This window comes from Trichosurus vulpecula, chromosome 2 (genome assembly GCF_011100635.1).
Source record: "Trichosurus vulpecula isolate mTriVul1 chromosome 2, mTriVul1.pri, whole genome shotgun sequence".
Lineage (NCBI taxonomy): Eukaryota > Metazoa > Chordata > Mammalia > Diprotodontia > Phalangeridae > Trichosurus > Trichosurus vulpecula.
The window spans coordinates 49,889,469-49,901,927 of NC_050574.1; the positions used below are offsets into that span (position 1 = coordinate 49,889,469).

The following is a 12,459-nucleotide window of genomic DNA, read 5'->3' on the forward strand; positions in this document are numbered from 1 at the left end:
TTATCTGCCCTCTTTTGGCTAAAATGGTGGGCCTTAGCTGAGGAGTGAGTAAAGATGTCGTGAGTTGGAGTACAGAGAGGATGCTGAAACCGTTATCTGCCAAAATCAACTTTTCTATCTTGAGAAACAGGAAGGAAAAAACCCTGATGAAGTTGGAACGATGCTTACTCTCCAGGCTTAGTGGGAAAAAGTATAATCAAGAAAGCAAGCCTTTGTTAAGCACCTACTATGTGCTAAAGATACAAACAGAGATGTGAAAGTTGTCCCTACCTTCAAGGAACTTCCAATCTAGGCACTAGTAATAGATCAAGGCAGGGAAGAGTCTAGAAAGAGATGAACAGAGAAAGGTCTCATACAGAACAAGAGTTCCTTAACCTGGGTCCCCAAACCCTTATAGGTGTCAAGGGATCCATGTACTCAGACAGGAGAAAAATCACATCTTTAATTCAAAACAATTGGTTTCCTTTAGAATCCTGTGTATTTAATTTTATGTATTTAAAAACATTCTGGGAAGGCATCCATAGGTTTCATCAGACTGCCCCCCAAAAGTTAAGAATCTGACACAGGAGGCCTTATAGGAATTTAGGGCCTCCAAGGGGCCAAGGAGAAGAGAGAATGCATTCCAGGCTTGGGGGACAGCCCTTACAGAGACCAAGAGATTAGAGGCTCTAGACAGGAGGGAGAACATTAACTCCTTGGGGGAGGGAAGAATCACCAGACCATGGAAAGTTCATTCAGATGGCGGCAACCACAGGCCAGACATCATCAACTGCATCTGGCAGAAGCACAGGGGGCAGGCAGATGCTTCAAAGATGCACCCCACATAAGTCACCTCATCACACATGTATGCCACAAGATGTGCTGCTTTCCCAAGAATAAAATAAATCCTTTCTCGTAACAAATGCTCAATAGGCATCTATTTGGAGCCAGGACACTCAATGCACCAACCAGGTCTTTGGGAGAGAAAGGTTGGATGGGAAAAATCTTGCCAAGGCTCCCAGTCACTGAAGTGTCTGTCATTGCCTTAAAAGACTTGAAGACCTCCTCTAAAGTAATGGCTAACAGTTATAAACAGCCTACTATGTGCCAGGTACCATGGTAAGCACTTTATAAGCATTATCTCAACTGATTCTCACAACCACCTTGACAGATCGGGGCTATTTTTACCCCCATCTTACAGATGAGGAAAATGAGGCAAACAGATTAAAGTGATTAGCCCAGGGTCACAAAGCTACTATCTAAGGAAGGATCTGAATTAGGGCCATCCTGACTCCAGGTCAGTGGGCTGAGGCTTCAGAGGCTGCCACAACACATGCTGGTGTCTCTGCCAGGATGGCAGGGGATTTCCTGCCTGTCCCTCATGATTTCTCAAGGCTAGCTGGATGAACATTAGTGGTAGTTTGAGCTCTTGATGGATCAGTCCATTACCTGAGCTATGGCCTTCGCCATCAATACTAAAATGTGAATTATGGAAAGAAGTAAATTTCACCTCTTTCCTCATTAGTTTAAGTGGTCTAATGACTCTAAGGAGTTAATTATCAGCCTGCTGACAATCATATACCCCAAGACCTTCAGACTTAAAGATCGTTAAGTTTCTGGAATGCAGGGACTGAATCCATTCAGCCTCTGTATCCATCCCCAGCACCTGGCACTTAGTAGGTGCTTTAAAAATGATTGTTGATTAGCTTGAATATTTCACATTTGCATCCTCTACATTCATGATTGCTGGAAAAGAGTTTGCCTTCTTAAACTATTTCTTCCAACATATCTTCCACTTCCTTATTTCACATTTTACCCCCTTCCAAGAAATTGGCCACCTTAACTGCACACCATGTCCATCAGCTTATTCGTTAGAGCCTTGAAACAGTCATCTCATAGGGAACAGCTATCACAGATGACTGTATGCCTCCCACAAGATGAATATGGAAAGAGAGAACATCAGGGGAACAAAAGTGGGGCGGGGAGGGGGAAGGGGGAATAGATGGTATTTGACCCTTAAATATTTAGTTCAGGTTTCACTGATGGGGCTATGGATTGTTTACTGGACTATGTTGGGTTCTATAATACTGTTCATATTCAAAGGTCACAGAAAGATAGCTTAAAAAAAGAAACTGGCCCCAAAACGCTAAGTGAACTTCATTTCATCTTGCCATCTCCCAACATCCTGGTCACATAACCTGGGCTGAGATGGACAGCAACAGCAAAAAGATACACTGAGTGTCTTCAATCAACAAAATGGGATTTCTGGTATAAAGCGACTTGTGAATTATTACCCAAGTCCAAGAAGCATGTTTGAGAGTCAACCTCTTAACATACATTCATTTAGAAGCCTGCCTCTCTCCTAGGAGGCAAGGCTGTTCAGAAAAATGCCTTCTACCATAAATTCCCTAATGGGCTATCAACTAAAACAGGCTTCAAGCCCAGTTCGGAGATATTTATTTGCTCCTTTCTGATTGGACAGATTTGTCTCTGGGTCCACTAAACCTTCAGCAACCCTATCCTGGAAAAATTACACTGCATTCACCTTAGAGCTGGTGTACAGTCAAGCTTGGTTTAGCCTACTTAGAGGGATACCTTAGGAAGGTCCCTGCTAATTCAGATTGAATCAAAACCCCACAATTAACCACAATAAGGTAGTCTGTCGGGTACTTAGGGCAAGAATGATTTTCTCTATCTAAAATTATATATGGCTAGTGCATATCAGACCCATAAAAATTGACATCTCCTGCTTTCAAGGCAGCATGGTCCAGTAGAGAAAGAGCTGGAGTACGGGTCAGAAGCACCACAGTGCCATTTACTAGCTGGCCTACAGCTTGCTCAGCTACTAAGTGAAAGGCCCTTCCCACCTCAGACATCTGGGCTTTAAGGCCCTTGGGGTCCTGAACCAATATTTATGAACCTAAAACAAAAACCATTTTTGCAATGGCTAAAAGCTATTGGTCCCTCTTTCAAAAGACAAATAGTTAAGGCTTAACGTGTAAACTGCAGACAACTCAAGTTGCCTACAAAAACCATAGATGGTCATTTGAGCAAACTATTCATACATGATTGTGTACCACCTCAAACTATACAGCAGATACTATAGGGTGTAGAGAGAGGAAGGAAAGGGAGGAGAGGGAGAGAAAGAGAGAAAAGGAAAGAGAAGAAAAGGAGAGAAAAGAATGAAAGAGAAAGAACAACAAAAAAGGGAGGGAGAGAGGAAAAGAAGAAAGGAAAGAATAAAAGAAGGGAGGGAGAAAGGAAGGGAGAGAGGGAAGGAGAAAAGAAGGAAGGAGAGGAAGGGAAGGAGGAAGGATGGAAGGAAGGATGGAAGGGGAGGAGGGAGGACACTGCTGTGGTGCAAAGAAAGTTACCTATTTGTCCAAAACCTCTGACCTGGGGATTCTCCTACCGGCATTTTTCCGAACAGCCTTGCCTCCTAGGAGAGAGGCAGGCTCCTAAATGAATGCAAACAGCAGTGTGGTCCAGGGGGAGGAACAGTATCTCTTGTCCAGAGATCAGAGGACCAGGGTTCAAATCTCACCTCTTAGGCTTACTACCTGTTTGACTCAGCATGTCACATCCCCTTCATGGGCCTCAGTTTCCTCATCTGTGAGGGTTGGTTGGTTAGAGGGTTGGCTTCCATGGGCTCTGAGGTCCCTTCAGCTCTCACTCTAGGATTCTCTAATAAAATACTGACAGTAACATTCACCCAGTGTATCAGGGTTCATAGCAGCATTCTTTGAGATTGGGGGAGGGGGGGGAAGAATGCTGAATATAAAGTGTATTCCATGATTGGGGAACAAGTTGCTCAACCAACGGTAAGTAAGTATAACTGGAGTGTTACTGTGTATTAAGGAAGGCCAAAGCATGATACACCAAAGAGACTAAGAGCTGGACACGGTCAAGGCCAAAGTCAAGTCCAAGTCAGACCCATTCGTCCTTTCTGTTAAGGACTGATAATCAGTGTTTCAGGAAAAGTACTTCTGTGGGGGATAGTGAAGGAGAGGGCTGGTTCACAGACTCATCAGCATTAAAAAACCCATCAAAACCAACACAAGTACCAATAATTTTCACAAATATGTTCCCTTCCAAATGATTCCACTTCCATAATACAGCTGCTGGACCAGCGCAGAGCCAGGAAGACCCAAGTTCGAATCTAGCCTGGGACACTCACTGTCTGTGTGATGCTTCTTGGCCAAGTCACTTCTCTGGCTTGCCTCAGTTTCTTCAACTGTAAAACGGTAGTAACACCAACACCTACTTAGCAGGGCTGCTCTAAAAATGAAATGAGTCAATATTTGGAAAGCACTCAGCACAGCCCCTGGCACAGAGTGGGCGCTATAAAAATCCTAGCAAATATTGTTAAGAATGATAATGATGATGTCCAGGAGAAAGCTGCCTTGAAAAGGCTCAGGGTCTGCTTGGGAGACGTTTCATGTTTCTTCTACTCTGCCAGAGCTGTGTTTAAGTTATCTTACAGTAGACTTATCTGCTCAATCGCTTCTTTAAAAATCTCAATAAATGACGCTTCGACACATCGGAGCCACCCCCAGTGTACTAACGATTGAACGATTTTCTCCACAGTATACAGCGATTAAGGTTCCAGATCTATAGCTGGAAGAGAATTTAAAGGTCACCTAGACCAATAAAGGCCGCTCTGCCACCCCCAATTTGTCACAACTGCCCACGATCCCAATCCCAATGGTTGTAAAGTAGGGACAAGATTAGACCTCAAGTCCTCTCGGCTAACTTATTTGTGCTATGCCCATTAGGAGCAGCCACAGGGCAAATATCGTGTAGCCTAATAGGAGAGACACCAGAACAAGGAGAAATAACTGACAATGTGTGTGGGGAGTGAAGCTGTGTGAAAGCAAAATTGATACTCAGTAGCTTGGTACATATTTCCGAAGGGCTGGGGGAAACATAGGGGCAGTGTGGGTTAGTGGATAGAGGGTTAGCCTTGAAGACAAGATCTGAGTTCTAGTTCTACCTTTGACACAGAGTACCCACAAGACCATGGGGGTGACAAGTCAAGCTCTAGGCACTCTGAGTAACTAAGAGGAGATGTTGCCAAAAAAAAAAGGGGGGGGTCCAGGGGAGAGACATGCCAAACTTCTTCTACCCTAGTAAAGGGAATTTCCTCCAAGAAACCAATGCTATCATCACTAGGCAGGTCCCTATCCCAGGCCAAAGGAAACAGAGACAGTATCATCAGCCTGTGTGACCCCCTAGAGGGCAGCAGCCTGAGGCCCGGAACATCTCCGGACTGATGGGGATTTAAGAGTGAAGACCATGACTGACCTTTCAATCATGGCACAGGCTATATGCCCTCTCCACAGGCAGACAGGGCAAGTATCATAACTCTCATTTTACAGAAGAAACTGAGGGTCAGAGAGGTGAAGATGAAGATATGAAGCTCCAGAGACTCCCTCCCTTCTTGCCTTTAGAATAAACCACAAACTCCCCAGAGGTCAGTCAAAGACGGCCACAATCTGGCTCTGACCTCCCCTTCCTTCACTGCATGGGGCCATTAGACTGGCTCCCCTGCAGGGCCCCATACACGGCCTTCAAGACATCACAGATTCAGGGCTGGAAGGGGAACTTCAACACTCACTTTACCGTTGTGGAAACTGAAGCTGAGAAAGAAGTGACTTGTCCAAAGTCACACAGGTACTAAGTGGCCAATTGAAGATTTGAAACTAGGTCACTGGACTCCACACCTAACACTCTTCCACTGCCCCACACTGCCCTTTCCAGGCCTCTGGCTCCTCCAATGCACTCCCCCCTCCTCCCCTCCAAAGCTCACCTTACAGGCTCCCTTCCCTTACCAAGCCTATCTATCCTAAGCCCCAGCTTCCCTCAGGAAAAGACTGTGCACATTTCATATTTACTAATCTGTTGTTTCCCACTAATCTCATGTAGATTCCATGTTAATCTTTCCAACACAAGAAAGCCCCAAAGGCTGTCATTTCTATGTCTGTGCCCCCAGAGTTGAAGTCAGAAATGTTTCTGTATCTCCAGAACCTAACTCTGTGCTTGACATATAACATGCGCTTAATAAAATGAAGGACATTTTTTTGCCCTTAATCACACGCATCCATTATCTGTCAGCACTGAGGACATAAGACAAGCAAACATTTTTATATTTCAAATTTGCAAAACATTTTACTTAGGACTCTTTGATCCCTGGTTGACAGCAAGGCATATTTCACAAGGGTGGCCAGGGTAACAGAGACAGTGTGGGTTAATGGATAGAGAGCTGCCCACCAACCCACCCTGCTCCCTGGACCCCACACCCAAGTTCGGTTAATTAATAATGTTTTCTGGGGTTGGCCCCTCCTCCCCCTCCTTTCTGGACTTCTGAGCTCAAAAAAACTTTCTGAACTGCTCCTCGAAGGTTATCCTAATGACAGTGGATTTGGACATTTAATCTGGATTGATGGGAAGGCTTGGGTCCTTGCAAACTGTCAAAGGATCTGATCAGGCAGTTTTCAAAGTAGACATCCATGCTATGGACAACCACATGAATAGCTGCTCTAAATCGCTAATAATTAGAGGAATGCAAATTACAGCCATGGGGAGGTTTCACCTCACACCCAGATTGGCAAAGATGACTTAATTAATTAATTAGGTTTTCTTGCATTCACAAGTCTGGGCTGTCAAGTTAGCACTTTTTCTAGAAAATAGCCATTGGCTAAAGGAATAATAAAGACAGCTCCCATTGCCGTTAACAGGACATAAGTAATAATGACAGCTCTAACCCTTGACAGTTCATTATTGATTCAATAAGGAGCCTTCCACTTTGAATGAAACATCAAGGGAGAGAAAATTCATAAGACACCATAGTCTCTGTTTAACCAACACTTTTAAGACCCTCTGGGTCAAGTGAATCTACATGGTTTAAGAATAATGTTTTTGACATCTCATTTCCCAGCAGGCTGTACTTCTTTGGGACTTCTCCAATTATTCACATGCCCAGGAACCTCATCATCGTGAAATCTCATCCTGCAAGATCCCATCAACCCTGGTTCTCACACTACCCTCTCCCCCTCTGACTGAAGGGTGAGAGTCAAGAACCTCAAAGCCTCCATTTAAGGAGGAGGCTCAGGACAGACAGCCTCATTTCCCACCTTGCTCAACTACTTTGAGACTTCCCTGAGTTTTCTGTCTTGTCCCCTCTATAGGGTACCTCCTCCCCTCATTTCTCTCTTCCAGTTTCCTTCTGTGTATTGTCTTCCCCAATAGACTGTAAGCTACCTGAGGAGCAAGGCCTGGCTTTGTTCACATCTGTATCCCCAGAGAAGGTTTGACTCCTATTGATTTGCCTTTTTAACTGCAAAGACCCTCAAAAAACTTTCCTAAAGGTCACCTAATTTGAAAAGATGCTATCTAAATGTTTATTCCCTTCCCTTAGCCCAGAAAAATTGAAGGCTTTGTCAACATAGGTACCTATGCTAAGTATGTGATACTTTGAAACTTAAAACCTGGGTCAAGTGCCCACTTGTACGTAGCAGAAGGGAAAAGCATTTATTAAGCACCTACTATGTGCCAGGCCCTATGCTGATGGCCTTATAGTTACTCTCTCATCCGATCTTCCCAACAATGCTGGGAAGTAGATGCTACGACTATCTTCTATATTTTACAGATAAGGAAACTGAGGTGAGAGGAGTTAAGTGAATTTCTCAGGATCATAGAGCTAATAAATATCGGAGGCAAAATTTGAACTCAAGTCAAGACTCTGGACTCAGTAATTTATCCACCAAACCACGTAACTATTTTGCTTCAAAACAAGTAACAAAAATCTGTTTTTACTATGCAATGGAGCTTCTTCGTCAAATAGAGTCTTTGCATGAAGTTATTTCCCAGAGATATAGAAAGATTACTTAGTCAAATGAGATCGAATAGAAGATAACTCGGGTAACCTTCAAGGTCCTTGACCCAGACAAACCCACTGCTCTAACAGGCTCCCTGGAAAGGGCCATCGGAGAGCTGCTGGATTTGGAAATCATCCTGCAAACATGAACATAGGAACGAGCTGGGGTCCAGACCACTCTACACTGGCTGAGCTCTCCATGCAGGTGAAAAGTAAATCGAAAATTAGGAAGCTAGTTTTCTGGGCAAGTATCTGAACAGGTTTCCCTAACAGCCAAGAAAGTTTAAGCCGACCAGCCAATTTAATCAAACCCCAAAACAAACACCAAGCCATGGGCGGATCACGACTCTCCCTGGTACTGCCAACCTGAACACCACCCTCTGACAGCAGGCAGGGACCATCCTGAATGAGACAGTCTATATGCACATTAGAACAGGGGTTGGCGCTTGGGAGAGAGAACAGCGAAATGCTTAGAGAGCAGGAAGCCAAGCCCAAGGAAGGGGAAGGCACTTTTCCAAGGCCACCCTGCAAGGTGATGCAGGGTCCACACTCAGGACTCCCTCATCTCTGACCAGCCTCCCTCTCCGCCCCTGCTACCAGTGATCTCCTTCCTTCTTTCAGAGATGTCACTTTTGGCTCCTCCCCCAAATCACACACAGGATGATCATTAAGGCCTTAGTGGAAATCCCTAGGGCTGTATTTAAGCCCCTCAAAATACTCGAGTGTGCTGGGAATTATGGTCACTGTAGTGCCCTTTCTCTGGGCAGAAGTTTTATAAAAGACCCGGACTCCAGGCCTGGCACTGCCACTTAGCTGGGCCTCGGCTTTCTCCTCTGCAAAGTGGGTATCAAAGTACCTTCACTTCCTTGCCCTAAAGGGGTGTCATGGGGGAAATGCCGTTCCTCCCAACAGAATTCTCTAAGTTCGGAGTAGGCAGGGGGATCTGGGGAACCCATACCTGCCCAGGAAATCCTTCTCCTCCACACCTGGGCCAGAGGTTACTGGGCATCCGCCGGGAGACCCCCGGGGAAGAGGGAGCTCACTGCCTGAAGAGGCGGTCCATTATTCCACTTAGGGGCCCACAAGGAAAAATCGGAATTAATGAGCCCCAGACAAAGGTAAACAAAATGGGGATAATTAAGCTCCGCTCCTTCCCCAAGAAAAGGGGTGGGGGGTGGGGTGGAGCTGGTAATCGCTTTGCAAACTACAAAATCTACATAAACGGGAGGGGCCCTTATTATTCAATTACACCATTAAGCATCTATTAGTAACTAATAATGAGGCGTTTATTATTCATCCTTCCCAAGGTGGGGGCTTCAGCTTCCCCAGGGACAAGTTCTGCAAACTGGCCCCCGAGCCGAACCCCAGGGGCAGAGTGCCCGGGGATCCCGCGGCGCCAGCCCGCCCCACTTCCCACGCGGGTGCAAGGACAAACCAGGAAACAAAGCTCGGAACACCTCACGGCCGGGCGCCCCCGCCTCCCCCAACTTTCAAGGCAGAGCGCCCTACTGGGCATGCGCCCTCCGGGCTCGCCCCTCCCCTCCCAAAGCAGGGCTTCCCCCAGCTTCCAGGACGACGGGAATGGGGCGGAGAGAGCATGCGCAGTACCCATCGTCGCCGGCCCCTCCCCTTCGTCGAGCGCCGGAGCCGAGGCGGCGGGAACCTCAAAGCCCCGGCAAAATCGCCGCTCCCTGCAGAGCCTTCGCGGGCGGGCGGCCGGCCCCGCCTCTCCCTCCCCTTCCTTTCCCCCTCCCCCACCCCGCCATGACTAACCCGCCGCGCGCAGGGGGAGGGAGTCAGGGAGGCTTCTTCCCCCCCGCAACCCCCCCCCAGCTTCCCGCCCGGAGGCGCCGCCTGCTCCTCCCTCTCCCCTTCCTAACCGAACTTAAAAACTCTCGTTTCCCCCAAATGGAGGGGAAGGGGAGGAGGCAGCTCCCAGCGGCCGGCGGGGGCGGGGCCATGACCCCCCCCCCCCGCCTCGCTCCCCGCTCCGTTCTGTTCCCCCTCCCCCCGGACCCCAGCGCACGCGGGCTTCGGCCCCCCTCCCTACCGCCGGCCTCCCGGGGGGGGGTTGCTGGGGAGGCTAAAGGAGCCCCAGCTGCACGCGGCGGCCCCCCGCGGAGACGGCGCCCCGGCCCTCCTGGCCCCACACTCACTATCCGCTCCTTGGTGTGCTCCGGCTCCGTGATGACGACGGCCTGTCCCGCCCCCGCCTTGCCCGGCGGCGCCGGCTTGGCCGCCCGCTTGGCCCCGGGGCCGAGGCTGCCGCCGTCCAGCTCGGCCAGGCCGTCCTCGTCGCCGCTGCTGCCGCCGCCGCTGGAGCTGCCGCGCTCGGGCCGCTCCCGCTTCCTGCCCGCTGCCGCGCCGCCCCGCGCCTTCCTCGGGGGGCCGCCCCGGGCCCCCGCCGCGCCAGCCGCCGTCGTCCCGTTGCCCGAGCTCTGCTGCTCCCAGGCCGCCGCCGCCTTGGCCCCGGCTCCGAGCCCGGCGCCGACCTTCTTCCTGGGCATCCTGGTCCCCGATGGGCGTCCTGCTCCCGCTCCGGCCGCGCTGGGTCTCCCGGCTGGGGACACACACACACGCACACACACACACACGCACGCAGCCAGGCGGGCAAATCCACGACACAATAGAAGCGGGGGTCAATTTAGGGAAGGGAGAAAGCGAAACCAGCCCGACCTGAACCCACCCGAGTCTCCGCGCCGGCCCCACAGGGGCAAGTTTGGGGAAAGCTATGCAACGCTTGGAGATCGCCCCAAAGTGCCCGATGCACCCCCTGGCCCCCCCAGCAACGGCCCCCAAAAAAGTAAAAACGGGGAGGGTGTTAAAGATTGCACCCTCTCCCCGCCCCCGAAAATACCCCGAAATCCTGAGGGCAAACGATTTGGAAACACTTCTAGGAGCCCCAGGAGTTTCCCTTGGGGCGCTCCTGTTTAAAGGGGGGGGTCATCCCCGCCGTCTCCCCCCACCTGCTGCTTTTGTCTGAGAGCCGCCAGCCAGCACCCTCCTACCCCGTTTAAAAGCCCACAGTGAAATTAATGGCAATTATCTCTTCCCCTTCCCCCTCCCCCTCAGCTTCCCTCCCTCCCCCGCCACAAACGGCAGGAGGGTCTATCCAAAGCCAAGTCCCCAGCCTCATCCATCCCTAAAGAAAGTCAGGCCTGGGGGTTCTGGGGTGAGCCGGACCCTTCAGGGGAGGGGTACTGGTGGAGAGTAAAGACCTTTCTCCTGGGAAGAGGAAAAAAAAAAATTCTAGCCATCCTCATTAAAAAAAAAAAACACCACCTGGCTTTTTTGTTTTTTCTTCCAACCAGAAAAAAGCCCGCAACTTTACTAGGTGCCCCCAACTCTGCCTCGCTCCCCTCGGCGGGAGCCCCTCGGGGCGGCTTCCTCCCTCTCGGATCCCAGGTTGCAGATCTCGCTGGGCTACCCTCGCCTTCCTCCGGCGCTTCTCTTTTCTTTTGCTCTGTCTGCCTTTTTTTTTTTTATTGATTTTGAACAATGGGATCTCTGTCTGTCTCCGATTAAACCACGTGGATCCGCCTTCCTTCCCTTTTTTATTCATTCAAACCTCCCCCTAGCCCCCCCTTCCTCCCTTTCCCCAGGTTGGGTGGTGTTTTTTTTTAACCTTTTCTCTTTAAAGAGAAGGAAACATCAAACTTTCCCCCAGCCCTCAGAACTGATCGCTCTTCAATTTCAGCCCCCCCATCCCCCCCCACCTGGACTGAAAGTGATGAAAAAACTACCCCCCCTCCCATTTACAAAAAATAATTGGACCGCTCTGGCTTCTAAACCGCCCCCCCCCCCTCCCCACATCCCCCCCCTCCCCATCCCAGCAAAGAAAAGGATTTCAACCCACTCACCAGATACACTTAAAATGTAAATACGAGCTTCCAGGACAAATGCTTCACTACAAAACAGAAACACATGGACGAGCAGCAGAAAATGAGAGAGCTAGAGGAGAGCCGGGGGAGGCAACCTCCCCACCGCGCCCTCTCCAGGTCTGGAGGACCCCAGGGCCGGAGGCCGGCCCCCTCCCCTCCCCCTCCCTCAACCCCTCCCCCCGGATGGGCCTCGCGGGCTGCCCCCGCCCCCTCTCACCCCCACCCCCAGCACCCGCGCTGTCGGCTCGGCTCCGCGCCCTCGAAGAGGAGGGCGAGGATGCTTCCCCGGTACCAGCCCCCTCCTCCCCTCTTCTGCATTTCTGAGCTCTTCCAAAAACTTTGCGAACCTTTGCTCCGAGGGGGATGCCAGTCTCCAGTGGGAGCCCCGCGCTTGGTTCGGCTTGTTGGCAAAGCCGGGTTTTCAAAGGAACGCCACCCTGGGAGAGGTGCTCGAGGTCCGCACTGAGTAGAGGAAGGCAGCTAAGAGCCACGAGGAGGGTCCAACCCCACGCACCCAGCAGATGGGCAGAGATGACCAAAAAAAGATGTTCTTGCATGCACGAGTCTGGGCTGTCGCGTCAGGACTTTGGCTAGAAAATGGCTCCTATTTGGCCAAGGGAAGAATAGTGACAGCTCTCGTTTCTCGGTTCATTTCAGGAGCATTGGTGAGGACAGGAGTGCCCCGAGTAAGGAGAGGGGGGCAAAGCTGAGAGAAGACCCCCT

The 12,459-nt window shown here is 50.0% G+C and overlaps 1 protein-coding gene across 1 annotated transcript in view; it reads right to left on the reverse strand.

The window, feature by feature from the left end:
* The window catches only part of RCC2 (regulator of chromosome condensation 2), a 55,414-nt gene extending 43,257 nt beyond the window's left edge, over positions 1-12,157 (reverse strand). The window contains exons 1-3 of the mRNA XM_036742632.1: positions 12,084-12,157; positions 11,716-11,762; positions 10,012-10,415 (exon numbers count right to left, since the gene is read on the reverse strand). Of these exons, the coding sequence (XP_036598527.1) occupies positions 10,012-10,362 (351 nt within the window). The 5' untranslated portion in view covers positions 10,363-10,415; positions 11,716-11,762; positions 12,084-12,157. The remainder of the gene's footprint in view (positions 1-10,011; positions 10,416-11,715; positions 11,763-12,083) is intronic.
* Positions 12,158-12,459: the final 302 nt, after the last annotated feature.